General features: G+C 40.2%; 1 protein-coding gene across 8 annotated transcripts in view; it reads right to left on the bottom strand.

Annotated features, from left to right (window-relative positions):
* TANC2 (tetratricopeptide repeat, ankyrin repeat and coiled-coil containing 2) overlaps positions 1–27740 on the bottom strand; it is a 325771-nt gene that overhangs the window by 44481 nt on the left and 253550 nt on the right. For all 8 annotated transcript variants that reach the window (XM_045489387.1, XM_045489388.1, XM_045489389.1 and 5 more), the window contains 2 exons: positions 24486–25093; positions 8507–8615 (listed from right to left, as the gene is read on the bottom strand). In XM_045489387.1, the coding sequence (XP_045345343.1) occupies positions 8507–8615; positions 24486–25093 (717 nt within the window). The remainder of the gene's footprint in view (positions 1–8506; positions 8616–24485; positions 25094–27740) is intronic.

The following is a 27740-nucleotide window of genomic DNA, read 5'->3' as shown; positions in this document are numbered from 1 at the left end:
AGATCTTTGGGTTCCCAAAAGCATACTCCCACGCTGGAAGGCTGAAACAGAATGCAGTTTTAAACCTTTATACCACACAGGGATTATTCCCACTTTTATCCTCCTCCACTATTTGAAAATGGCTGCTAAATTTCTACATTATCCACATCCTCTCCGGCCTTGAGGAGTTGAACTCCGTTGTGAATCTCTCCGCCAGTATCCACTTGGCACAGCAAGTGGGGTGCTCTGAAAAGAGTAGGAAGGACTGACACATTTTCCGATTGCTCATTATTACTTTAGGGCTTCTTTCATTTGTGCTACCAGCAGGGACATCAATTGCAATCTCTCTTATTTGGCTAACCAGTTCATATGCAAACAAATAAACTGAGGCAAACACATTGTTAAGTAGTTATGATTATTTTCACATGAGATTCACTATTTGGAAATTTCATATGAGAAACATATTTCTGGTTCTGTTTGGAATAACTCCAAGTGGTACTCATTCAGTGTTGGAGTCCAGGCAAGTTAGGGTCTAGAGCTCACCTCCAATGTAGATCCTGGAAAACCAGGAAATTTAGCTCTGATTCCCTCTCTGGGCCTCAGTCTCCTGTGAACCTCACCAAGATCTTTTGAAGAACAGCACACTATATTAACCAATTATACAGAAATATCATTAGAAATTAATATTTGTATCCCTCTTAGGATCCCTTGTAGGGCTGGTTTAGTGGTGATGGATAAAGAAACTGCGGTTTATATACACAATGGAGTACTATGTGGCAATGAGAAAGAAATGAGAAATGAAATATGGCCCTTTGTAGCAACGTGGATGGAAGTGGAGAGTGTTATGCTAAGTGAAATAAGCCATAAAGAGAAAGACAGATACCGTATGTTTTCACTCTTATGTGGGTCCTGAGAAACTTAACAGAAGACCATGGGGGAGGGGAAGGGAAAAAAAAAAAGGTTAGAGAGGGAGGGAGCCAAAACGTAAGAGACTCTTAAAAACTGAGAACAAACTGAGGGTTGATGGGGAGTGGGAGGGGGGGAGGGGGGTGATGGGTATTGAGGAGGGCACCTGTTGGAATGAGCACTGGGTGTTGTATGGAAACCAGTTTGACAATAAATTTCATATTTAAAAAAAAAGAAATTAATATTTGTAGTCCAAGAGAGGAAACAATGGAAGACAAGCTCTATATATTATGATTGAAGGAAAAAAAGGAAGGGAATCCAACATTTATTCAGTATCTACTATGTGTCAGGTTCTGTGCTAGGGCTTTTTTATATATTATCTCTTTTTTTTTTTTTTTTTTACGTTTATTTATTTTTGAGACAGAGAGAGACAGAGCATGAACGGGGGAGAGTCAGAGAGAGGGAGACACAGAATCTGAAACAGGCTCCAGGCTCTGAGCTGTCAGCACAGAGCCCGATGCGGGGCTCGAACGCATGGACCGCGAGATCTTGACCTGAGCCGAAGTCGGCCGCTTAACTGACTGAGCCACCCAGGAGCCCCATATATTATCTCTTTTAATCTAATCTCCATGACAGTCCTATGAAGTAGAATTTACTACTATTTTTATATAGGAGGAAACAACCCAGAGCGGGCTAAGTAATTTGCCCAAAGTCATACAACTATTAAAAAGTGGAGCTGGAATTAGAAGCCAAGTCCTTTTAACTCTAAAGTTCATGTTCCTTCCATTATACTATGTTAAACCTGGGCCAGGACTTCAGTTCTGAATTTTTAGCTGGCAGAGTAGCAACTAGAATAAGCAAGGTGGCTGATTGCTGGCTTTTTCCATTACCTTTAATTCCAAACCATTCTCTACCCTTGAGCCTCTTCTCCCAAAGTTGTCCTTTTTTTTTTTTTCTTCTTAATGTTTGTTTATTTTTGAGAGAGATAGCATGAGCTGGGGAGGGGCAGAGAGACAGGGGGACAGAGGATCCTAAGTAGGCTCTGTGCTGTCAGTGGACAGCCCAACACGGGGCTAGAACCCACGAATTGTGAGATCATGACCTGAGCCGAAATCAAGAGTCAGACGCTCAACCGACTGAGCCATGCAGGCGCCCCCTAAATTATCCTTTTTTATCCTACACAATCTGATCTATTCCTGTGGTCTTACTCTTATGACTTCAACTAAGCATTATTTCTTTACCAAATTTAAAGCAAAACTTATTTAAAGCAAAACTATGGCAATGACCTGTAACAACTTTCTCTTAAACATGGATTTAAATGAGATTCCTTAGATATGTTCACTGAATCCATAGAATATTATGAAAATTATTTTACAGAAGATTATTGCTGGACTAGTGTTTATTCAAGTCACACGGCAATTCTACTTTTGCACAAGGTCTCTGGCATCAGAGGGAGTTTGGAAAATACTGTATTAGTATCTCAGAAAGATACAGCAACTCACTCCTCTGCTCAGGGCCTGTAAGTTTGGGTTTAGTTTTCTTGAATGTAAATTGCTTCTTTTTATTTTGTGATATGCAGGACAGTTTCATTAAAAAGGCACCAAAGGAATTTTAAATGAGAAAGCCTAAGATGTTTAGAGAAAAGCTGGATGTTCCCAGAATGCCAAGTTAAATTTTTTTGCTCAAGGGGTCTTGGGTATACTTCTACTTCTGGTAATGGTGGATGCAAATTTATTCCTGCTAAGGACAACTAGGAAAGGCTGTACAAAATTCAAAAATTATCCTCATTAAAGAAATGGGAAGAATAACGTATTGGAGAAGAATTACTAGACCAAGTAAGGATAGGAAGGAGCCCAGGAGAGCAGTTGAGAGCTACTTTTCTCCTCGATGTGTCTGCCAGTTCTGCAGAGTTAGTTAGGAGTACTTTTGATAGCTCTGGGATTTTTAGGGCAGGGCAGTGAAATTCTTCTGTATGACACAGAAATGGTGAATACATAGTAGGCATTTGGCAAAATCCACAGAAGCATATGATACAGTTAAACCCTAATATAAACTATAGACTTCAGTTAATAATAATGCATCAATATAGGTTCATCGATTATAACAGTGTACCCACACCACTGTAACATGTTAATAATACGGAAAACTGTGGTGGGGGAGTGAGTGTATGGAAATTCTCTGTATCTTCTGTAAACCTAAAATTGCTCTAAGAAACAAGGTTTATTTAAAAAAAAAAAAAGCCTGGGATCTATCCGAGAACAATGAATGATAATCTCTGGGAGTAAGGCTCAGATGTATATATGTGTGTGTGTGTGTGTGTGTGTGTGTGTGTTTAAAGTTCCCCAGGAGAATCTAATGGACAGCCAAAGTTGAAAGTCTATCTATCTAGACCTATAGATAAATCTTGAATATACAAAGTCAAGTGACAAAAAGTTACAGAAATACATGAAGAGTATGATTCTGTTTATGTCAAGTTAAAAAAAATGAAATAATGCTGTATATTGCTTCTGAATACATATCTATGTTGGAAAAGTACAAAATATGGATAAGGAGAACACATGTGAACTTTAGGGTACAAATGATATTTGAAAAGGGAGAGAAATGGGGTAAAGGAGACTCCTACATTTTCATTTCTCAAAAATAAAGAAAAGATTTGAAGCAAACATGGAAAAATCTTAACACTTAATATGATAGATAGTACTTGATTATTTAGTTTTCTGTGTTTTCTGATATGTTTGAATTATAGTAAAAATTTTATAAGGGGAGAACAGGGATATCTCCTCCTTGGAGACAAGAGAAAGGGAGGTAAGAACTGATGATACTACAGATTGATTTTTTGGCGAGAGGAGAATAGTTAAGGGCACTCACACTCAATGGCTAGGATTTCTTCAGTGACTCGTAAGTCAGGCTGTGTGGGGAGTTAGTTGACTTGATTAAGGGTCAGACGAGAAGGACATGGGTAGGGGAACTGAGTAAGAATAGACGTTGGTAAATGAACTTCAATGAAATGGTCCAGTAAATGGGCCACAAGATAGCACCGGGGGTCCCAGTGAGGTTGAAGTAAATACACAGGAAATAAGCTTGAAATACAGATTTGGAGTATTAGCATTGCTTGTGCCATGGACTTGCTCTACTGATTTCTTTTGCTTGGTGGGTTGACTCTTTGCTTCTATGAGGTACAGGAGGAAAGAGTTTCCGTTTAGTTAAATTCAACTTGATAAAGGTGACAGGCAGGATCCCATTATCAGGTAGGATGTAGCCAAAAATAACCTATAGTTAAATTATGAACTCATGGATTCTTAAAGAGAACTTTAGGTTCAAGTAACTAGAAAAGTGTTTCTTTAGTATCTGTAACTATTGCGCAGGCAACAAGGGATCTCTCTCTGCTCAGAGATGGAAGGTAATGTAGTCCTTTCCTCAAATCTTTGTTAGGGTCTAAATTTGTACCACTGCCTAGCAGCTGCTCAGTAGTTTTGAATACTTCAAGAAAACAGGGAAGGCATAAAGAAATTACAGCAATCTCATTTTAGGGATCTTAGTTATGGCTCAAGTATCTTAAGATCGTGGCAAAAACTAACGTAGGGGCTCATGCAATGAGGTTCCTTAAGGAGAATTATTTACAAATACATCATCAGTGACCCACTTGTAGATATTGAAGCATCTCAAATAAATAAATAAATCATTATTGTTCTTATCTGACCATCCATGTGGCCATGTCTGGTGATAATAAAAGGATCCTGGGAAACAAACAGGATGGTGCCTTTCATTGTGGAGAAGGGGTGGGCAAACTATGGCCTGGCGCTAAATCCAGCCTTTTACCAGTTTTTATAAATCGTGTTTTACTGGAATATGACCATATCTATTTATACATGCATTGTCTCTGGCTGTTTTTGAATTACAAATGGCAGAGTTAAGTGGTTTCAACAGAGATCATATGGACTGCAAAGCCGTATTTGCTGATCACTGCTATAAAGGATGCTAGGTAACCTCTGAAGCAAAAAGGTAATATTACCATCTGGAATTTATGCAATTATTAAGTCTTACTATCAGGAAAAGAGATTATTACTAATAATTTTGATCATACAACCTTAGATATATGTCTGGTACTCTGCATTTTATAATGTACCTTTTTTTTTATATATCTTATATCTATGATCCTTAAAACAATCCTGAGAGTTAGATGTTGTTTCACGGATGAGGAAATTGAGATGGCTCAAGTTAAGTGGTAGAGTCTGTACTTGAATCCATGCCTTTTGACTGATGTCAAAGGATCTTTCTTCTACCCACCAGATGCCGACTTACAGCACTTGTCCCCCCCGCAGCCAACAAATCTGTTCTGGTAAGAAATATTACAGAACTGATCAATTAAAAAAACATTTTAGAGGGCAGCATTTAGGGAGCTAATCACTAGAGCACTCTGAAATCCTTCCAGTGACTAGACTCAATCCAACAAAACACCCTGCATTATAAACTAGATTGAAATATCTCTGGCCATAATTCGTAAACAGCCTGGTTTCTTTTCATAGATTAAACAAAAAAGAATCTAAATGGCAATTAGAGGATTATAAAAGAATTGTAAGTGCTCAACATCAGTGGTCATTAGGGAAACACAAATTAAAACTACAGTGAGATAACACTTCACTAAAATGGCTACAATAAAGAAGACAGACAGTACCTAACAAGTACTGGCAAGGGCTTGAAAAAATTGGAATCCTCATACATTGTTGGTGGGAATGTAAAACGGTGCAGCCACTTTGGAAAACCGACTGGCAATTCCTCAAAACATTAAACAAAGAGTTACTGTATGTCTTATCAATTCCATTCGTAGGTATATATTGAAGAGAAGTGAAGACACGTTCACATAAAAACGTGGACGCTAATACTGCAAATGTACTAAATGTCATTGAGTTATTACTTTAAAATGGTTAATTTTATTTAAGAAAAATCAAAAAAGGGGAAAATCTATAAGCTGATGTTCATAGCAACATTATTCACAACAGCCAAAAAGTAGACACAACTCAAGTGTCCAACTGGTGAATGGATGAATACAATGTGGTATATCTACAAAACAGAGTATTTGGCAATCAAAAGGAATCACGTGCTGATACATGCTACAACATGGATGAACCTTGAAAACATGCTAAATGAAAGTAGCCTGACACAGAACACCACATACTGTATGATTCCATTTATATAAAATGTTCAGAAAAGTCAAATCTATAGAGAGAAAGTAGACTGATGGCTGCCAGGAAGTATGGGGAGTACCTTCAAGTGGGCATGAGGTTTATTTTTAGGGTGATGGAAACGTACTAATGGTGGTGACAGCCACACAACTCTGTAAATACACTAAAAGTCACTCATTTGTACACTTAAATCGGTTACTTTTACAGTATATGAATTATACCTCCATAAAGCTGTTAAAAACAAAAAGAATGAAAAGGGCTTCCTTGCCAGCCAAATATTGAGAATTACAGACCTACAACCTCATATTTTTAAGGTAGTTAATGACATTATATGTAATTTTTCATGAACAAAGATAAAACAAAGGGAATTTAAAATATATTGGAAAGAAATATAAATCGGACTATATGTCACTGCTGACCGGAAGTTCTACTGGTTATAACCATAGAGTCTGTATTTGACTTTTCATGACCCTCAACTGACGGGGACTGAAAAATCTAGGCGTCTGGGAGAAGCTAAAGTGTATCAACAGGGAGCTGGGGTGCCTGGGTGGCTTAGTCGGTTCAGCGTCCGACTTCAGCTCAGGTCATGATCTCGCGGTCCGTGGGTTCGAGCCCCACGTCAGGCTCTGTGCTGACAGCTCAGAGCCTGGAGCCTGTTTCAGATTCTGTGTCTCTCTCTTTCTCTGACCCTCCCCTGTTCATGCTCTCTCTCTCTCAAAAATAAATAAATGTTAAAAAAAAAAAAAAAACAAAAAACAGGGAGCACTGTGCATTTAAAGGACCCTGAAAAGTGCGCCATCAGGAAAGCCATAGTGCGAGTCTACATTCTTCAGCCCACGGTCATGTCATCACCATATGGTGCACACCCGAGTATTTATGGCCTGAATCACACATGGAGCCAGTCTTATCTCAGGCAACCACGTTGTCTGCAGCAACGTAAGATAAAACTGTGTCAATGATAGGAGTGCAGGGTTTAAACGTAGGTTTCCATGTATTGGATATAATCATACTAGGTCAAAGACACTTCGTACCATTTATCTGTTAATGTGGTGTTTATTTTATACAGAAAAGACAGGAATCAACTTCTCTGCATCTGATCTGAAGCAGATGGTGACGCTAAATGCTAAAGTGTTTAAAGGGGGTAATGCTGAATACTTAATGTTACTTTCCTATCTAACTGAAGGATAATGATCTCAGAGTTTGCAAAAGGAGCAGACCCTTTCTGGTCCACTTGAAGTTGGAATGAGACACCTTGCTTGTTATTTTAGTCTCACTCTGCTCCCGCTAAGTAAGGTCACTGGGTACAGTCATTTTTGGTACAGTGATTTGTTAGATACGACAATTATGATTCAAATAAAGGACTTGTCACTGTGGGTTTCACTTCTATATGTCTGATGAACAGGCTTCTCTGGCTGTGCGCTTATATACTGGGAAGAATTTGCTAGGCTCTTGGAGTTGCCCTTAATGCCATTTTCTCTCTGAAGAGCACTGTTTTATCTTTAATAGTATCCCTTGGGGGAAGTCCAACACAGAGAACTATTTAAGATACTAGTATTTCTCAATCCTGAGGCAGGAAGAGCACTCTAAAGAGACTGTGGGGATTGGAGGTAGCAGATGCAATGGCAAACTGTGGGCTAGAAACACCAGGAGAGCAAATTTCTTTCTTGACTTTTGTACTTTATCCCACAACTGTTACTTAGACTATAAGTTCCTTGAAACTAGGGACTAGTATCTTTTTTGCTTTTGTATCCCTAGGACCTAGGACAATGTCCAGGTAAGTGCTGAGGAAACACCCGAACACACGCATACACAAACGGACAAATTCTGTGCCCTCTTCTGGGTCCTCCATTGCAGCCTTGTGGATGTTGAGAGAGGGAAGCGGATGCTATAGAGTTCTTAAATGTTGTGAAACTACTGAGGGAACAACTGGGATTGTAATTTGAATGGCGAACAGAGGAGGTAGCCCAAAGAAAGGTTAATGCTGGCTCCAGATAAACATTTTGAAAATCATAGCACCAAGAATATGAAAAAAATCTTCATAAAACAATTACAAGAAAACTGAAAGAATAACCGCTCTCAGCGATTTTTTCTTTCTTTTTTTTTTTTTTTTTTTAAGGCATTGTGAAAATCTGCAACTGATTTGTTATAGGACACGGTAGGTCATATATAGAGTACACATATGTATGTGTATATGGCTCTTACCTAAATGATTATACATGTACATGTCCCAAAAAGCCTAGCAATCGGCTAAACTGGGAGAAGACAAATGTCATTCTTTTCCCAAGGTCTATGGAGGAACAGGCCATAAATTTTAGGAGATGGAACAACTCTACAACAAGCAGGGACTATAAGAAAATGACGGTAGCTTCACACACACACAGTGTTAAGGAAAGCCTGCTGGTGATGGAAAGAGAAAATTCTTCAACTTTTGAAATTACCTTAAAAATGTGTGCTTTGAGGATGTGATGTCCCAGCTCTATAGTCTGCTGTCGGTTTAGTTTTCCTTCTTGGCGGGAAAACCAGAAAGCAAGTAATGTGTGACCACTCCTGCAAAGAAAAAGAGACTCATTTTAGAATTTTAATGCTCCAGTTCTGTGTTGGTGGGGGACTGCTCAGGTCTAGCCATACCTCCACGGAAACTCTGTTTCATTCCACCAGTTTCTTAGGGAACAGCACCTGATGCTGGGCAAATAATGGCTATTGAAAGGTTCCTCGCTTTTACCAGTCCTTTACCCAGATCACATGTGTGAATACCACAAAATGTCATTTCTAGTTGGCTTGCACCCATCCCACACACAGATGGCATTAAAAGATTCATTTTTATTTTCTGTCTCTGTGAACTCCTCTTATTTTACCCGTGCTTTAAAATGTCAGTGCTCCTCAGGATCTCCTTTCCGGTCCTAGTCTGTCCTCTCTCCATTAGCTCATCCATCCTGAGAGCCTTCACCACCACCTGTATCTTTTTCTCGATCTAGATTTCCCAGACTTATTCCAATCAATATACATCCAACTGTCTACTGGATTTCTCCACCTGGAGGTCCCACAGTATCTTAAGCTCAACATGTCCCCAATGGATTAACAACCTCTTGTCCAAGTGAAGTTGTCTTTGATCCGCCTCTACCTTTCCCCCAGCCGAGAAAGGGCAGTACTTTCTTTTTGGTACAAGCCTTATAGACTGTATATCTCTCTAGTACAGTATCTAGCACAGTATTTCTTGCTCTCTCCTCTACTTGACTGTAGGTTTCCTAACAGCATCCATTCCCCCCATCACCTTGCTAATGGGTCCCTAATCTCTTAAGAGAAAACCCTCTTTTCTGCCTCTGCATGTTGTCTTATCAGCCCATGATACCAGAACTGCCATGGCTCTCTTGCAGTCATGTGGGCATCTGGTCAGAGGACAAAGATAACAGAAGGGCTAAGCTGAGAGAATTACAGAAAAATAGAGCATAAGCCCTGACTGTATGACAATCAGAAGCTGCCTAAAGCTTGGACTTGTTATATGAAGTAATACATTTATTTGTTCAATCCATTTGAGTTGGAATTTTCTATTTCTTCTAGCTCAAAGCATCCTAATGATATATTCCTTTAAGTGTCAATGTATGTGTGTATACGTGTGTGTGTGTGTGTGTGTATTCCTATTTATATTTATGACTGAAATTCTGAGTTATTTATATTCGCTGGAGTGCCTAACAGTGTATTGCATGTACAAAATTTTCACTCTTATGTGGATCCTGAGAAACTTAACAGAAGACCGTGGGGGAGGGGAAGGAAAAAAAAAGTTAGGGGGGAGAGAGCCAAACCATAGGAGACTCTTAAAAACTGAGAACAAACTGACGGTTGGTGGGGGGTAGGAGGGAGGGGAGGGTGGGTGATGGGCATTGAGGAGGGTACCTGTTGGGATGAGCACTGGGTGTTGTATGGAAACCAATTTGACAATAAATTTCATATTAAAAAAAATTCTCAATACAATTTTTTGGAAGCAAAGCACATCTTTGGGATGTGCCTTCTTGCCACATTTGCTCTGGCCTGTGGGAGCCGTGGACACTTAGAACTGTCTCTCTTCACCCCCACCAGGTTAGTGGTTAGTAGAATTCTTTATGCCACTGGTAACAAAACTCTTCTATTCCTTTCACTTGGAGTATCATAGAAGAGGGAAATTAAATCATTATCTCAGCTTCAAGCCTAATAAATTAGCCAAAAAGAAGGAAACAGCAAGTAAATTTTCATTGATGATGCTTCCCTGAAAAGTGACCCAAATATCTACTGGATGGTTTTCTCTTGTGTTGAACGTTGGCTACTCTGCCAGGTTTAACATCTGGAGAGACCTCATACTAAGTCTGAAAAACAAATGCATTTTTAATTTCTTCTTTGATTTTTTTTAAGCTTCAGTAAAGAATCTGAATAATAGGGTAGGGGCTAACTCCCATCTTACAGAGGAATCATTATCAAGAGATTTCACTCCAAAAAGACTTTAAAAAGAACTTTTACCATGTTCTAACCTTGAGCTTCAAGAATTTCTGAATTCTAGTGGATACCGTGCCAACTGACTTGACTGGATAAGATTAACCATAACAGAAAGGAAGTTATTTAGTTAAAAGAGTGTCTCAGAGAAGTGTAGCCTGCATGGAATCATCAGTATCATCTGAAGGTATGAGCTCAGATTGTTTCACATTCACAAAACCTGGAAATTGCTACTGAACTTTTATTTATCCTTAGAAAGTTCAATTTAGTTGGTCGGCTATTTTAATAGGGTACAGGTTAAGTGAGAATGACATGAAACATTTATAAAGAGCCCTATCTCAAGTTCTCAAAACCCTATCCAGTTATTAACATTGAAATTATTGCAGCCTCTCTGGTGTAAGAATTATTACTTTGACTCATCCGTAGACTCCTCTACATAGTACTAGGACCCTTGAATACAGGCCTCTGACCTACTCCCGATGCTTCAGGCTATTAATGAGAAACCATGCCCATCAGGGGTAAGATAAAAAAAAAAAACTCACATCTGAGAAGGAAACGGATTAGACACAGAATCGACATTGCCCTCGTGCTTTAATTTTACTACCATAACTGAGAAGTCCTGGTAAGATGTTTGCATTAGTATGCATTTCAGCTAGCTAGAGATGACAATGCTTCCTTTTGCTGTTATTGATCTGGCATCGAGGAGAACCAGCAAGCACTACAGGTCAAGGAAAGGATGAAGGTGACAACGGTAATTCGTTTCTTTTTTGACACAAGCATATCACATTATTCACAAAAATGGTTCTGAACAGTTCGCTGGACACAGAGTTTATAGTGTTCAGGACACGAAGGATAATAGCAATTTATATTATATGCTGGCATTTCCATTTATCCCTTACTGTTCTGATAAGGTGTGGTGCCACTGGCTAACCTACCGTCTGAATGTGTTACACTACATATGTCTGTGTTTATTTCTATTTTTCTAATTATTTGTTCACTCTCAAACCTTACTCCTTTTGACTCCTAGCCTTACCATTCTCTAAGATCACCAGCGGCCTCTTCATTGGTTGCCTTTTAGCCTTTGAGTTTTGTCTTTTTCTTTTTTTCCCCTCCAGCATCAGGCCCTATTAACTACCTCCCCTGGAACTCTCTTCTGACATCTGTGACACCACCCTGACACTTCAGCTCCCATTTCCTTCCATGATGTAACTTCTTTGCTTTATTTTCCATTTCCTCTCATATCATAGGTCTCCTGGCTCCAGCTCTCACTGCAGTGAGATCTCCAGCACAGACATATTGTTTTGCTTCTCTAACTGCCTGCTGGATCCTTCTACCTTCAAATGATAATTCAAATGACCTGTCATATGACATTATTTGGAGTTGAGGCTTTCCCTCAAATCCAAATCCCTTTAAGATTTATTTTTTAGTATACTGCCAATCACTCAGACATAAAATCTAGCAGGTGTTTTCTCCTCTCTTTATACTTTCTCTCTTGGACAACTGCAAGAGCCTCATTCTTCCCACTGCCTGCTCCTTGGCCCATGCCAATAATCTTACAGTGCAGAAACCTGGTAAAAATGCTGCACAAAATTCTTCAGTGGATTTATACTTCCTCCTAGACAGAATCTAAACTCCTTAGCATGGTATTCAAAGGCTCTCCATAACTTGTCCCACATCTATTTCTCTGTTTTTACCTCCTTACCTTGTGCCTCTAATTTCAGACAGAGTAAATTATTTTAGGGTTTCAAATGTACTTTCCCTCCGCCTGGAATTCCCTTCCCTGTTTAGTTCATCAGGTCAACTATTTCTCCTTCCTGAAGTCTCAGTTCACAGCATCTCCTCTGTGAAGTTTTCCCTGGTCCCACCAGATGCCCCAGGGGCTCTTCCCTTAGAGTCTTGTTGGTATACACCTCCATCACACCTGCTGCAGCACGCTGTCTGCATGCCAGTCTTCCTGCGAGACTGTATGGAGGCTGGAAGCCGTGTTGTCTCCAATATGTACTCTTAGGTAATAGGAACACATATTTAAAGAAGATTGAATTCATAATACTGTGAAGTTGCACGCTACCTTGTGGTTTTAAAAATACTTTAACGCTTTCTTAGATTCTCACAAACACCTAGGACTAAATATTACTCCTAATATTATGGTGGAAGACTGAGACTTGGCAAGACTGAAGGACAGCTCCCAGCTCACAATGCTGGGATATAAAAGAGCTGGGATGAGAACCCAGGGTTTTCTGAAACCTAGTTCTGTTAGCACACTGACTAGATTAGCAACTTGGTTTTCATTTGTGTGAAAAACGGGCATATTTGTGTGAAGAAGTCAACCAATGTAAAGAGCAATGTATTCATTTGTATGGTATAAACTCTAAATCCTTAACATAATTAAAATCAACAATTAATTTTGACATTTTTTGATTGGCATTTTGGGAGATACTAGCTACGAAATAGAGGGAGCTCTCATCAGTGTGACACGATTTTATGCACGACTGAACACAACTGCGTTTTCCCTCTACAATTAAAGATGATGCTAATCAAAGTCAACTTTACGTGGGTTCAAATGTGGTGATAAAGACCAAATGGAGGGGGGGCAGTGGTGAAGGCAGTAGAATGATTTCCACATAGCTTATATAACAAGGTCACCTTGTGATTCAAAGTTCCATTGCAGATTTCCCTGTCTGAATTCACAGTGCTGCCTCTTCATCTGTGAAACAAAATTAAAATAGACCTATGTTCAAATCCTAGTTCTGCCACTTGGAAAAGCTTTGCAACCTTGGAAAAACTACATAACCTCTCTGTAAGAAGGGAACGGTGTTAACTACCTCTCAGGACTGTGGCAAGAATTAAGTGAGCTATATTAAGTGAAATGTGTTCTATATTTCTTTTACATTCTCCAAAAGTAGCACAGTGCCACACTAAAGGAGTGAATATTAACCACACGTGACTTTAAACATATTGGAAGAGGGGCGCCTGGGTGGCTCAGTCGGTTGGGCGACCGGCTGCGGCTCAGGTCATGATCTCACAGTCCGTGAGTTCGAGCCCCGCATCGGGCTCTGTGCTGACAGCTTGGAGCCTGTTTCAGATTCTGTGTGTGTCTCTCTCTCTGTGACCCTCCCCCGTTCATGCTCTTTCTATGTCTCAAAAATAAATAAACGTCAAATAAAAAAAAATTAAAAAAAAATAAACATATTGGAAGATGACTGTGCTCAAACAGAGCTTTCATCTTTAATGTGTGCAGCAGGGTGAAATGTGAGACCTTATCCTTAACCTCAGTCCTTACCCATCCATGCCTTGACCTCAATAGTTTCACTGCCAAAAGATAAATCCACAGATCAGGGAACAATCAGTGGGTATGGGTGCCATACACTGTTAGTCAATGCAGGAAAACTTGGTAGTATAATTTTAGGTAGAGTGGGGGGATAAGGACAGAGCTAAATAGTTCCTAAGAAAGAAAGTAAAAGTTAAGCTAACAGGACGAATAGAAATTTCTCATGTAGACCAGAGGTTTTTCAGGAGGATGTTAAACCACATATTCACGATGGATTTGCTTTTAGGTATTTTAGCGGAGAACCAATCACAGGTTAAGAGTTGAAGATTCTTCCCCCAGCACTGTTGCCTCTCCTCTATCCTGGATGTTTATGTTCTGACAAAAGGTACAGAAGGTAGTATCCAGAATAGCAGAGGGTAGATCCTACCTCTATTCCCCTTTGCAGGCATCAGCAGCCCCTTGATATAGGTAATTGGAGACAAGTGATGCCAACCCTTGGACAGCGGCAGATTACAAGGCAGTGAGGTGCTACTCTTACATGATAACCCTGCTTCCCTATGCCTCAAGACTTCAGAGCTATGGGGTCCTTTAGAGAAAAAACCTTTTCTAAAGCAAGAATCACTCTCCCTTCCTTTGGCCCATTGAACAGTTTGGAAATTGAAGAGCAGTTGTTTTACACAAAATACACAATGGCTCTATGTTTGTTTTTCTAACAGATTTTCACTTAGCACCCCAGGGAGATAGCTAGACTTAAAGGTTCTATTTGTAGTAGGGGAACATGCTAACAAATGGGCTCAAATATTTCCAGCATGGATGTTTTCTCCATTGTTCTAGTCATAGGCACTGACGTGTAGTCACATAGATTTCATTAGTTCTTATGAGGAAAGTCGATATACAACATGCTAGTGTTTCAGAGAAACAACACTTAGGTAGGTGTTTTGATACTCTTCTGTGCAGTGCTCACATGTGATAAAGCAGTAGAGTTACAGCCCGCTGGCCAGGCATTGCCTACAATCTGAAGCCAGCTTATCTATCTTACAATTTGGGTGGAAATACTGTGTGCTACTGTGGAATGTGCGTATGGTATAGAGGTGGATGTGGGGAATTATTTAAGGAGACCTAGTGAGATTGGAATTATGGGACAGAGGGGGACAGCTGCCGACGAAAGATCTGTGCTCTCTTCCACAGCCAGCAGCCGTTGCTGGGAGGCAGCTACTCTGCCAGGAGCCTCATGTTCACATTCAAGTGTGGTTGCAGAGTTCTGGCTAATGGAATGCAGGCAGAAATTATATTCATCACTTCAGACCTGGCCCAGAAAACTTTTCTCCTTTGACTTCCATCATCTTACTTTCTCTTGTTTCTTCTTCTAACTCTACTATTCCCCTTGTAAATTATTATTATTTGGCTCATCATTTTCTCCTAGCATTTATTTTCTTGTTTTTTTAATGTTTATTTATTTTTGAGAGAGAGACAGACAGAGTATGAGCAGGGGAAGGGCAGAGAGAGAGGGAGACACAGAATCTGAAACAGGCTCCAGGCTCTGAGCTGTCAGCACAGAGCCCGACGCGAGCCCACAAACCACGAGATCATGACGTGAGCTGAAGTTGGACGCTTAAACAACTGAGCCACCCAGGCGCCCCTCTCCTAGCATTTAAATGAAACTATTCTCTTCTCATGCTTCTAAACTTCCTGCTTTATACTCTTAACTTGGGTGATCTTGTTTAGTCCTTCAGCTGCTCTGCTGATAATCCATCACTCTGTGCTTTAAATGTTCTCTTTCCCTATTTTCCAAAGTCACATTCCTAAACATTCCTGTGCATCTTCCTTGGAGGTAATTCATTACCAACATGTCCAAAACAGGACTCACCTTCTCCCCATAAGCCTATTATTCTTCCTCCCATCTTTGCTTGTGCGAGAAGCCCTCCTCCGTCAGAATGGTCTATGTTGGTCAGTAGCTTCACTGCTTTCCATTATTCAAGATAAGTTTTGGGAGTCATTTGTGAGCCCTCCACCCTCACCGTCTACACACAAAAAAAGACCAACTGCTTTTTTTTTTTTTTTTTTAATTTTTTTTTTTTCAACGTTTATTTATTTTTGGGACAGAGAGAGACAGAGCATGAACGGGGGAGGGGCAGAGAGAGAGGGAGACACAGAATCGGAAACAGGCTCCAGGCTCTGAGCCATCAGCCCAGAGCCCGACGCGGGGCTCGAACTCACGGACCGCGAGATCGTGACCTGGCTGAAGTCGGACGCTTAACCGACTGCGCCACCAAGGCGCCCCCAACTGCTTTTTAAGTATCTCCAAAATGTCTCTCTCACATACACCTTGCTCTCTAGTCTCACATTGTAGGTCTTGGCATTTCTCACCTACACTATTGCTATAAACCTTCCAACAAGTATCTCTACTTGTACTCTCTCCTCTTCTTCAACCCATCTTCCATATACCACTTGTCAGGGCTATTTTTCATATCATCAGAGTTAAATGATCATTGTCTTCTCTTCCTTAAAAAGGTACAGAGACTAGGGGTGCCTGGGTGGCTCAGTCGGTTGAGCATCCCACTTCGGCTCAGGTCATGATCTCACTGCCTGTGAGTTCAAGCCCCACCTCGGGCTCTGTGCTGACAGCTTGGAGCCTGGAGACTGTTTCAGATTCTGTGTCTCTCTCTGTCTGCCCCTCCTACACTCATACTCTGTCTCTCTCTGTCAAAAATAAACATTAAAAAAAAAAAGGTACAGAGTCTCCCTGTTATCTACAGAATAAACTGTGAAGTCTTAAACACAGTATTCAAAGCTTTTTTCCTAGTGACACTTGTAATCATTTTTTCTGACCATGTGTCTTACCTTCTAATCACATCTTCTCACAATTCCCCAAAGACTTTCCTATCTTTACACCTGCTTTTTCTCCTGCCATGACCTTTTCTTGCCTGTCTATAGTGCTCTCCCACTCCCATTCCAGTGCTTCATGGAATCAACTCATCCTTCAAGGCTCAACTTGAGCATCACCTCTTCTGCAAAGTATTTTCTCTTGGTCCAGATTCCTAGGGTACTCTGTAGTAAGGCACAATCGTTGGTTGCTCATGACTTCCCTTTAGAAGGTAATGGCTTTAGTGTTGGGTGGGATCTCATTCACCAAAGTTTCTCTAGTGGCTGGCAGAGTCATTGGTGTAGAGTAGAAGTTCAACAAACGTTTCATGAAATGAACACACGCTAAGCAGATGGGCTCAAGGAAGAGGAGCACAAGGACTTCCAGATCTGCTTTCTAATTCACTCCCACTGTGGCCTTGAATTTGTGGGCATCTACGTTGCCACTGTTCGACTGTGAAATGAGTAGAACCATGACTCAAATATTGAGAAGAGAATGACAATCCTCTTTTTCATCTCTCATCTTAAAAATGCTGCCCACAGCCACACTTTGGTGGATGTTGCCTTACAGTCTGCTTGTTGCTGTCAATTCTCAGCAAATGACACCCACACATCTTTGCAAAAATTCTTTCTTCCACCTTTAGCTTATCAGCCGGTAACTGCTTTGGCATGTTCTTGTCATGCAACCTGAATACAAAATACATCTGTAGTCAGCCTGTCCTACTGTTTCATATTCAGTATGGAAATGAAATGAAAGGGCCTGATGAAAGTAAACCATAGGTAGTGGACTGTAAAAGTCAAGTGTGCCCAAGATACGTCTTTGTAGAAATGGGTGGAGCGGCATTACTTCTTTTTAAACACGGAATCTGGACAGAAATTTCCTACCACTTTGTCCCCCAGTTTCCAACTGCCCTTCTGTTCTGTTAATGCATCACCGGCCTGAGGCAAATGGACACTTCTCAACAATGAAGTCTTTAGGCAGTTGGCAGGGCTTCACGAGGCAGAAGAGCTATGACTCCATTGAACTGTCACAGTTTAAAACAATAACAGCAGGCACTTAAGATTTATCATTTATCTCTTCCTCCCCCATGTTGCTCAGCTCTTTGTTTATACCCCTAGCATAGCACTCTGCCTTGATTTATAGCTAGTTATAAATGTGTCTATTAAAACCACTAACCTGTTAATTCCTGGTAGACGATCTATCTAACTTGTATTTGCATCCTCTGCAGTGCTTAACACAGAGCCTTGAAAATATTACTTTATAAGTGCTCACTGAATCCTTGCTGAAATGCATGGCTCCACTTACTCCTGACACACGGTGACAGAGTGAACAAAAGACACTGTCTGTTGAATTGCCTGAAGAGTTTCCCAAATATTTTTAGTTGCAAGCTTAAAATTAGTACCACTTATCATTCCTTTGTTTACTTATTAATTCGTTATTTGAAAAAACATCTACTGAGTGCTTACTGTGTGCCAGATACTTATTAAGCATTAGGAAGACCAGGGTGAGTGTGACGGAAAAGGTTCCTGTCCTCATGAACTCACTCACATTCTAGAGGGCAAAATGGACAATATAAACAAGAATGCACATATAACAAATTAATAATAGATTGTGGTAACTGTTAGGAAAAAAGTATATAAGCTGCTATGATAAGGAAAACAAGGAGGGACTTACTTATATAAGGTGACAAGTGGAAGTCTCTCTGAGGAAATGGCATTTTAAGCTGCGATCTGAAGGAGGAGTGAGAGATGCTGCCATGTGACAAGCCAGGGAAAGTGAGCTCCAGATGGAGGGAACTGTTAAGTGCAAAGGCCCACAGGTGGGAGAGAGCTCAGCAAGTTCTAGGAATTAGTAGATGATCAGTTATGACCAGAGTATCATGAATAGGAGGGAGAATGAATGAGCTCAATTTAAAAAGGTAGGCAGAAGCTACTTTTGTTGTACAGGGCTTTGAAGAAGCCATGAAAGGATTTTCAGGAGGAGGTTACATGGTTGGATTTGTGCTTAAAAAAATTACTTTGGCTGCTGGTGGAGAATGGTTTGAAGGGGAGACCCATTAGGAGGCAAAAGCAGCTCAAATGAGACCCTAGGGTGTGGTCCATAGAGGTGGAAATAAGTAAGTGAATACTTACAAGTAACATTTGAATGGTAGAACCAACTGGGTAAGCTGATGGCTGCAGTCAATACATGCCCCACAGCTGGGGTTCTTACAGTTGGGAGGATAGAAGGCTATTAAGGTTGATTTTACCAAATGTGGAGATCTCCTTTTGAAAGTCTCTAGAGACTGAGGAAGTTGCTGTGCTCACAAAAAAGAAAATGTGCTGTCTTATCCCCCTAAGCTGGCGATAACTCCCTCTGTTTGCCGTGCCGCTAATCTTGGTTTGACAACCTGGGAAAGCCTGTGGGATTCCCGTCTTTTCATTCAGCCATTATTGCTTTAGAGATTCATTAACAGGACAAATTAGCCTCTATTTCTGACGCTACTTTCAGGATCAAAACTGCCTTAATCACTTGCTCTGCTTCTCCCCAGTTTAGATTTTTAGGTAAGTTGTTTTAACCAGTGTTTGCTATTCAGGGCATACCCACTTAAAAAAAAAAGTGTGTGTACTGACACACACACACTTTTCAACATATAAAGCAACATTACTATCTTGTACCAAAATCAAACAATATAGGGGAGTATAAGTCCTTCTGTGTTTTCTTTAGTTGACTCTTCTGCATGCCTGCCAACTCATAAAATAATGCTCTCTCTCCATCTTCTCATAAGCAGAACTATTTCTCTGTATATTTAATAACTTAGCAAACTTCACATGAGTTTTTATGGCAGTAAGAATGACTACTAGGTTTTTCCAAACTGATTTTTGGAAATTTAGAAAAGGAAAAAAGTGTTATTGCTGTCCATCCTCAAAGGTACAAGAGTTTTAAAGATGGGAACAGTTTGCCTATTTGACTACTAGATGTGAGTCCCATGATTTATGCTGAGAGAAAAGAAATTTGTAAAGCTGAAGGACATTCATGCAATTGGCAAACTGGATATATTCCAAGATATACATTAGATTTCATCTAATTTCTCCCTTGCATTAAATCACAAAACCATGACCTTCAGTCACTAGAATAATACTTTAGATAGGAGTTCCACATTTAGTCTTGATGCCAATAGGGAGTTAGAAACTGGATTAGACAACACGGAAAAAAATTATTGGAAAATTAGGCAAATATCCAATAATATATCCTTGAAATCTCTTCATGGAAACTACATTCAAACCATAACAGAAGAATTCAGAAGACTGAATTCCCCTTAGTGACAGAAAAGAATTAGAAGTGAAGCAGATGTAGACCCAGAACGGAGATTAGAGAGTTAATATTTCCAGGCAGGTAGATCACCTCCTGATAGTCAAGTGCTAGTAGATGTTTGGTACACCACCTTTTTCCTTGTTTGAACTCTTCCAAACCTCTCCTAAGGGCTGATTTATTCCCGGACCTTTTTTTTTTTTCCTTCCTTCCAATGATCCATCACTTTGCTGAATTCTTCCCTAATGCTTCTAGAAAGCACAGAGCCCATTCCCACTTTGAGGGGTTGTTGTGGGAGCCTGCAACGGCTATCAGTAGTAATCTAGAGTTTGTGTTTCAGTGATGGCAAGGTTGAATGTCATCCTGCCTGGAGGCTCATGTTTGGATTAAAACAAACAAATAAACAACATCACCATAACCGTTTATGGTTATCTCAGGCCGTGTATTCTATAAGAAGCCAGGCTGTGCAGGTCCTCCGCACAGAGTTAGTTTTCCTTTTTAGGGAGAATGCTTTCTTTTTTAACTTAGGCACATTGATTCTTCTCTGACACTCTGCTTTGTGGCACAGATTTTGGAGCATCAGGTCTCCAATGTGTAATTCATGGACTAACATGACCAAAATGATGAGGACAAATCTTAACAGACCACGTATTATAAGACATCAACTCTGGTCACAAAGAATTAAGTAAATACTCAACTATACCCACAAGGAATAGGTAGGATTTGTGCAGCCCTTCCCCTTTTTTACCCGCCATAACATTTATTTCTCTTAGTTTGAGGAAATCAGGTCAACCCAAATTAGGCTCCCAAATCATAACCTCATTAGGTTGTATCAGCTCAGTACTCAAAAAAGTTCACAAGCATCATGTGTTTTATTAAAAAAGTTAAAAATACTGAATGAATCTTCTAATCTTGATATAAAAATCTTACATATATATTCCTATATATATGTATATATGTAAACATTGATCTGTGAGCTGTTCCTGTGGAATGGGAGGCTAGATACTGTGAAGATAGAGATGGTGAAGAAAGGAAACAAAAAAAGAAAGGGTGTTCATGCAGGGCTAGCCTAACGCTGTGCAGAAATGTTAAGCAGCACAAGGCCAGCAGCCCCCAACTGTTTACTCTCCCAGCCTCAAATTTCAACGATCAAAGTCATTAATAGGTTAGATAACAAAGACTGATGACTTCTTTTCTCAAACGCCTTACTTTAAATGCACAAGTTGCTTCAAATGGGTTTGCTATCTCCCTCTTATTAGAATAGCAGAGATCAGTTTATAAGATTAGTGAGTTAATCTGGTATCTCAGTGCCCATGGGAATAAAATATAAAATGGATTAATTTCAGGATATGACAGTGATGAATAGCGGGAAATGGAAAGCTAGAATAAGGTGGTGAGGTCTGAGGTTTGTGAGGGCTTCAAGAGGCATATTTTCACACAGAATGCAAGTCTAAAATCTTAGAAGTTCTGATGTGATAAAAGATTTTTCACTCTGCTTACAGTTGGATACACACACACACACCCATCCTGTTACCAAGTTGAGAAAGGACATCTATAACTCATCTTCCTGTGACAGTTGTATGTTTATGCAACACTAGGTTATTCCCTCTGGGATGTCAGTTATCTGCCCTGATCCTGGGACAACAGGCTGTCTGATACTTAAAATAAGGAAAACTCTATCTTGGCTGTAGCACTGACCTTTGGCTCTATTTCCTCTTTCCAGTACATCCTCAGATTACTGACTCTCTTCAACTTAGCAGAAGTACCTCTGTGGGTGGCCTATTTCTGACGAGGATCAACTACTTTTTGGCTTCACAATACAATATTCTCATCTGTGTCTAATTCCCTAATAAGGTCGGCAAGTTCAGGGCGAACGAGTGAGTGTTGAAAACCCAGGAAAATGGACTAGGAAAAATAGAGATGTTTTGTCGCCTCTGAGAGTTCTCCCTACACTGAGACAGGCATGTCGGCACTGGCTTATGTAATGTGATTTCAGAGGCACAGAGTTGGTCTCTCTGGTCTACTGAAATACATGAGATGCTCTAGAGAGAAACTAGGGAGAAACTGGAGAGCAGAGGGGGAATGTACGGGAAGTAGAGGCTGAAGGCCACAAAGACAAACCCTGCTTTGAAAGAGTCCTGTTTATCAGACTTGCCTGAAATGGAAAGCAATTACAGTCAGTTTCTTTGAAAGGCCAGCTTGGGCTTTGCCAATAGCATTAAATTCTTAGTGAATTTCCATCTCATTGACCCAGGGGGCCTCAAGCTCTAAGATCAATACTTTGGTAACAAAGCTGGTGCCAGACAGTGCTGGGTAGAAGGCTGAATTCCAACTGAAATGAAATGTAAGGAAGCTTTTTTGATAACTCCTGGTCCTACTATTTTACTCTTTCTGCCATTAAGTGATATATGATGATCCCTCAGCAGCTCTGAGTGTTATTTCATCACCAGGGAACAGACTACATAGCGTCTGAAGTTAGAAGTGTTTGCTTGTCCCAGTGTATCAGCTGGTTGCCAAAATGCTTCTAGTTAATAAATCATGTTGAGAAGGTAATCCTGGAAAGTCATGATATGGCAGCAACAAACCATATTTTCTCCTTTGGGAGCCCCTAAGGGTTTCACCTGTTGTAAGGATATGGTTGATTCAGTAGAAACCTGGCTGCCTTGGACCTCAGCTTTCAATTCTTTGAGATGTTCCAAGAAGAGAGGGAGCAGATCAACTAGCAAAGTTCTCTGGAAACTGGTTTCAAAGTCTTCATTAGGCAATTCTAGATTGGTCTCTTTTTCTTAAATATGTGGTTGCCAACTCTGTGTATTAAGCGTCATGGCAGTACTAGTGGGATTTATAATAAAACACTCTTGGGAATGCCATACAATTCATAGAAGAGACTCAGACTCAGTGGGGTTTTTTTTGTTTGTTTGTTTTATCTTTTTGCTTTTTTTTGGGGGGGTTTTTGTTTTTTTTTTTTTTAAATCTTGTGCCCCTGAACGCTAACAGCAGAAGACTACTTACTGCTGCCCATCCAATTAGCCACAGGATTTAGTTGAGGGTCTATTACTGCAAAGAGATGGGAGGAAAAAGAACATTCCTTAAACACTTTCTTCATACTCTGTACTATTCTAGGTACTACATGACCTCACTTAATTCTCAACAACTTTAGGAATTATTATCTCTTTTACATAGATAAGAAAATTGTCTCAGAAACATAAAACTCTCTAAAGGTCACAGTCCCTAGAAGAAATTTATATGCAGGTAATGACTCAAAAATCCATGTTCTTTCCACTATAGCTTGTTTCTTTAAAAGTTTCCCTCTCAGGAAAATACCACAAAATCTACTGCCTGGCTTAATATCTTCATCAGAATCTGGAACTAATTTTCTAATGAATTGGCATGAAGTAGGCCAAGCAGCATGCCCACAAGCACAGTTGTGTGTAGTCAGGCCGGGTGAAGAACATGCCAGGAGAGAAATAAAACCCCAGCATGGTCAGAGTTGAGTCTCTCTGGTGAGTCATGGACAGAGGCACAGGCAAATTTGGTCCCTCTTCTTTTTAGCCAGAATGTACTCTGCATCTGCCAGCTATGTTATTGGTGTCTTCTTTGTTTCCAGGAAGTCGGGGATAGATCTGCTTTTGAAAACTTTATTAAAGGAATAAGTCTTTTAAAAAGGTTAGCGTGGAGGAATAGAAAGCACTCCCCACTAGGATGCTAGAGATCTAGTTCTACCCAAGGGAATGGCAAACAGTTTCATACCTGGTCTGGTTTGTTGAGCTGAGAACGATTATTAAGTCAGGGTCAGGCTCATCAGGAAAGAGTGCTGGGGATGCGTGGATGCAGGGCAGGGGAGTGGTGGCACATACCATATATTTGCCATGTTTTTTCTAGTCCTTCCTCCTTTCCCCCCACCTATTAACTCGATGACCTCCAGCACTGATTCAGCATCTTAAGGCCTTTGTAGTAAAATGGAGACGGGCAATGGCACCTTATTCGTCTAAAGGTAGAGCAGCTGGACCAGCTGATCTCTTCAGGTCTGTTTCAGCTGTGAGGTTTAAGATTCCATTCTCCAGCACAAATCTTAGCATGGGCTGGGCTTTAATGGGGTTATTCACCGGTGGCTTTGACAATGGTATGGCTTTTAAAAGTGTAATCGTGATTTTAAAATGATTCTGCTCTAAGTCAAAGAGATGAACAATATACCAATTCTTTTCTTCATATCTGAAGAACGCTAAGGAAGTGTGTTAAATGGTTAAATTAATTATAGCCTGGGTCCACTAGCACAGAGAAAATTATTTACAAATATACAGGAATTTAGGGGAGCATTCTAAATATCTATGCAGATTTTGTGTCTTAAAAGTAACATTGTGAGGAAATAAATTAGTTAACCTCATTACAACCTGGTCTGGAGAAGAAACGGAGATGATGTTTCCTCTGTGTGAAATGTTCAATGAAGAACACTTCTCACTGCTTTCAATACCCATGCTCCATGCAATAAATACAAAATAGGCTCAGAATTGCTTATTACAGGTCTATGGCTTACCTGGGATCACAGAGAAATTTGGTTTTCTCTCCTTCTTCTCTCCAGATAAGCCATTCTCGAAAAGAAGGATGTACAAACATACGAGTCATGTCTCTGCGCTTGATTAGGAACATGGAGAGGTTCTCCATTCTCTGCTGAAAATCCTCCCATTCTAGGGTGCCTTCAATGCTACCAGCATTGATGGCCTGGAAGATATGTTCATCAGTCAGTGGGTGCAGGGAGGCCACTGCCACATTCAGGAGAGGCATCACCCGGTCAAAGGAAGACTGGGTTGGGAACTTCATATTGCACTGGAGTAAATAAACCTCAGAGAGTGAAACAGGAACTACTTTGTAGCTAGAGCTCTTTAACACTAGATAGCCTTTCTCTATGAGGTCAAATGTGAGTTTCAGGTATAGATAGGACCCTTGACTGAGGGTCTTGAGATGAGAACTGAGTTTGCCAAATGTAGTATTGTCCATTTTGCCATTAAGTGAAATGTTATTCTGGATCTCTGAGCTGCTGTGTATCCGGTGCAGGATGTAAGCCTGCAGGTCCTGGTCTATGGCTTCATTCTCTTCTAGTCGATCCAAAAAAATCCTATGGAAAGGCAGCAGCTTGGTAATTTCCTAAAACAGATGGAGAGAGAGAGAGAGACAGAAAGACCTTCAGTTTCCCCTAACTCTTGTGATCAATTGTGAGGTCCACAAATTTATTCTAAACTTCTGAGTGGCCAAAGAGGGAAATACGATCAAGTATTAGTATCCACAGATTAAAACAAATTAGTTGCACAGAAGCGACATAATTTTTCCTAATATTGAGACTTGAGATAATTTTTTATGGGTCTTCATAAAGGGTACTTTAGGAGTGATTCAATGGCCAATATTCTACATAACACTCCTAAAATAAATAGAAAATGGAGTGCCACATAACTCTTTTGCTTTAATTTTTCTCAGTGTAAACCATGGCATGATGTAAAGTACAATTCAGTAAGAGAAACGTCTAAAGACTCAGAGAACTCCATATAAACACGTACCTTTCTAACCTTCCTAATAAGATGACTACATATTAATGAAGGCTTTCTGGAGATGCCTTACCCCAAAGGAATACTTCTAATAAGCTTGGTACCTTGGTGCTCTGCTTGGAAATTATACTGGGGAAAGGTTGTAGGGCTTTGTGGTGACTCATGCTCTGGGTTCCATCTTTTCTTATCTGTATACAGACTTTGGTCCTGTAAGTATCCACTTTCTTGTTCTGCATCAATTTCTTCTCCTACACTGGGTCATACAGACAAATGACACCTCAATTCCTCCCTCCGGCTACTGTCCTATATCTCTGTTCCCATTTTTAGCAAAACTTCACTGGAGAATTTTCCCTACTTCCTAACTCTCATTCCTCCTTCCCATTCTGTCTTGCGAGCAGACCTCAACCACATCACTTCACTCAAATGGTTCTTGTCAAGGTTACATGTAATCTTCACCATGCCAAACTCAATAACCATGTTTCAGGGCTCACCTTGCTCAGCCTCTCAGTAGTGTTTCACAGAGCTGGTCACACCTTTTGAGTCACTTTCTGCAGCTTGCTTCCGTAGCATGCCCCCCTCATTTTCCTCTTAGCACACCGGCCACTCCTACCAGCCTTTCCTGGCTCCTCTTTCATTGCACCCAGGGCTTGGGTCTCCACTCCTTTCTCCTATTTAGCCACCCTCACTCCCTACAATAGTTCTTTGGTCCCATGGTTCTAAATATCATCTACTTGTGGGTGAGGCCTAACCTTGTGTTTCCGGCTTAGTCCTCTCCTCTGAGCTCTTATCGTATACCTATGTCTACTCAACATTTACACTTGGATGTTGTGTAGACAAACCTAATGTGACCAAATCAGAACTAGTGCATTTCCCCCCCACCACAAAACCTTCCCATGTCAATAAATGACCCCATCACCAAATCACAGGAGGTCTCTGGGATCTTTCTCTTTTCCTCATACTGGCATTTACCCAATTGCTTACTGAAAACCTGTGATTCATTTTTGAATCTTCTCTCTTGCTCACCTCCACACTCAGCTCATCATTAAGTCCTTTTGATTCCCTTTCATAGTCAAAGTATGACCACTTCACAGGGTCCCCACCATTACCACCCTCATCTCAGCCACCATCATCTTTCACTTATACTACTGCTCCTGTTCTTGATCCCCTACATTTTATTATCTATGTAGCCAGCAACCAAAGAAATCTTTTAAAAAGGTAAATTACATCTCATCATTTTGCCAGGCTCCTTGGAGAGGGCCTTCCCATCGCTCTAAAATAACTATCATCCTCATTTATCCTTCCTTACCCTATTTTATTCGTCTTCGTAACACCAAAACTACCTAAAATTTTAATTTTAATTTTTTACTTAGTTTTTGTTTGTATTCCTCACTAGAATAAAAGCTAAAAGGTAGGGACATTGTCTGTATTGTTTACCGCTGTATCTTCAGTTCCTAGAAAATGCCCGCCACACTTGAAGTTAAGAAATACGTGTGGAAATAATGAATGATCACATATGAGGGTTCTTCTTTTGTAAGACCTATGAATGATTTCACTGTCAGAGCCGAATGAAAATAAGAAAATTCTTGGTTGAAGTGAATGAAGTATCTGGGAAGTTATTACAGGTGTTGATTTATGAGGACACTGAAATTTTGACTTTGTAGATTAATATATAGAGCACTTTTCCTGGTCTTTGGTATAGCTGAAAGGTTAAAGTCATCTGCTCATCAGGTCATACTTAAAATGTCTTTTGAGATTGCTTTAGTAAAGCTAATTGGTCAGTATGTAGGAATATTCCTAGTCCCTGGGAGAAGGGAAATGGAGGGAGCTAAGACTGTTTTCTGTACACTAGTAATTGTTACAAGTGGTTTGTATCAAAATAGTGGGATAGGTGTATAATATGTGAGATTTTGATGTTCATCAAGAGGCAATGGTTAGGCAAAAAAAAAAAAAAAAAAGCTAGAAACTCTGTTCTAAACTAAGTATGAATATGTAAAGAGTGGGAGATACTAAGCTACAAAGAAAATGGCAGAGAAAGTGGAGTCATTTATCCTTAGCCTGCGTGTCTTTACAGGCTCAGATCCATATTCCTAGTCCTTCTTCCAGGCCATTAAATGATCAGTGAGTGAGGAGGGAAGGTAAAAAAGATTAAAAAAAAATCTTATGTTTCAGTGGTAGTAATTTTAATCTAAAGCCTTAAGTCTGCCAATATTTCTTAGAGGAAGGCATACACCTTCATGCTATAGAAAAGTTGT

The sequence above is a fragment of the Leopardus geoffroyi genome, chromosome E1 (assembly GCF_018350155.1).
Source record: "Leopardus geoffroyi isolate Oge1 chromosome E1, O.geoffroyi_Oge1_pat1.0, whole genome shotgun sequence".
In the NCBI taxonomy this organism is placed as follows: Eukaryota; Metazoa; Chordata; class Mammalia; order Carnivora; family Felidae; genus Leopardus; species Leopardus geoffroyi.
The sequence above is the reverse complement of the archived record's forward strand: the minus strand, read 5'-3'. Positions and strand labels throughout refer to the sequence as shown.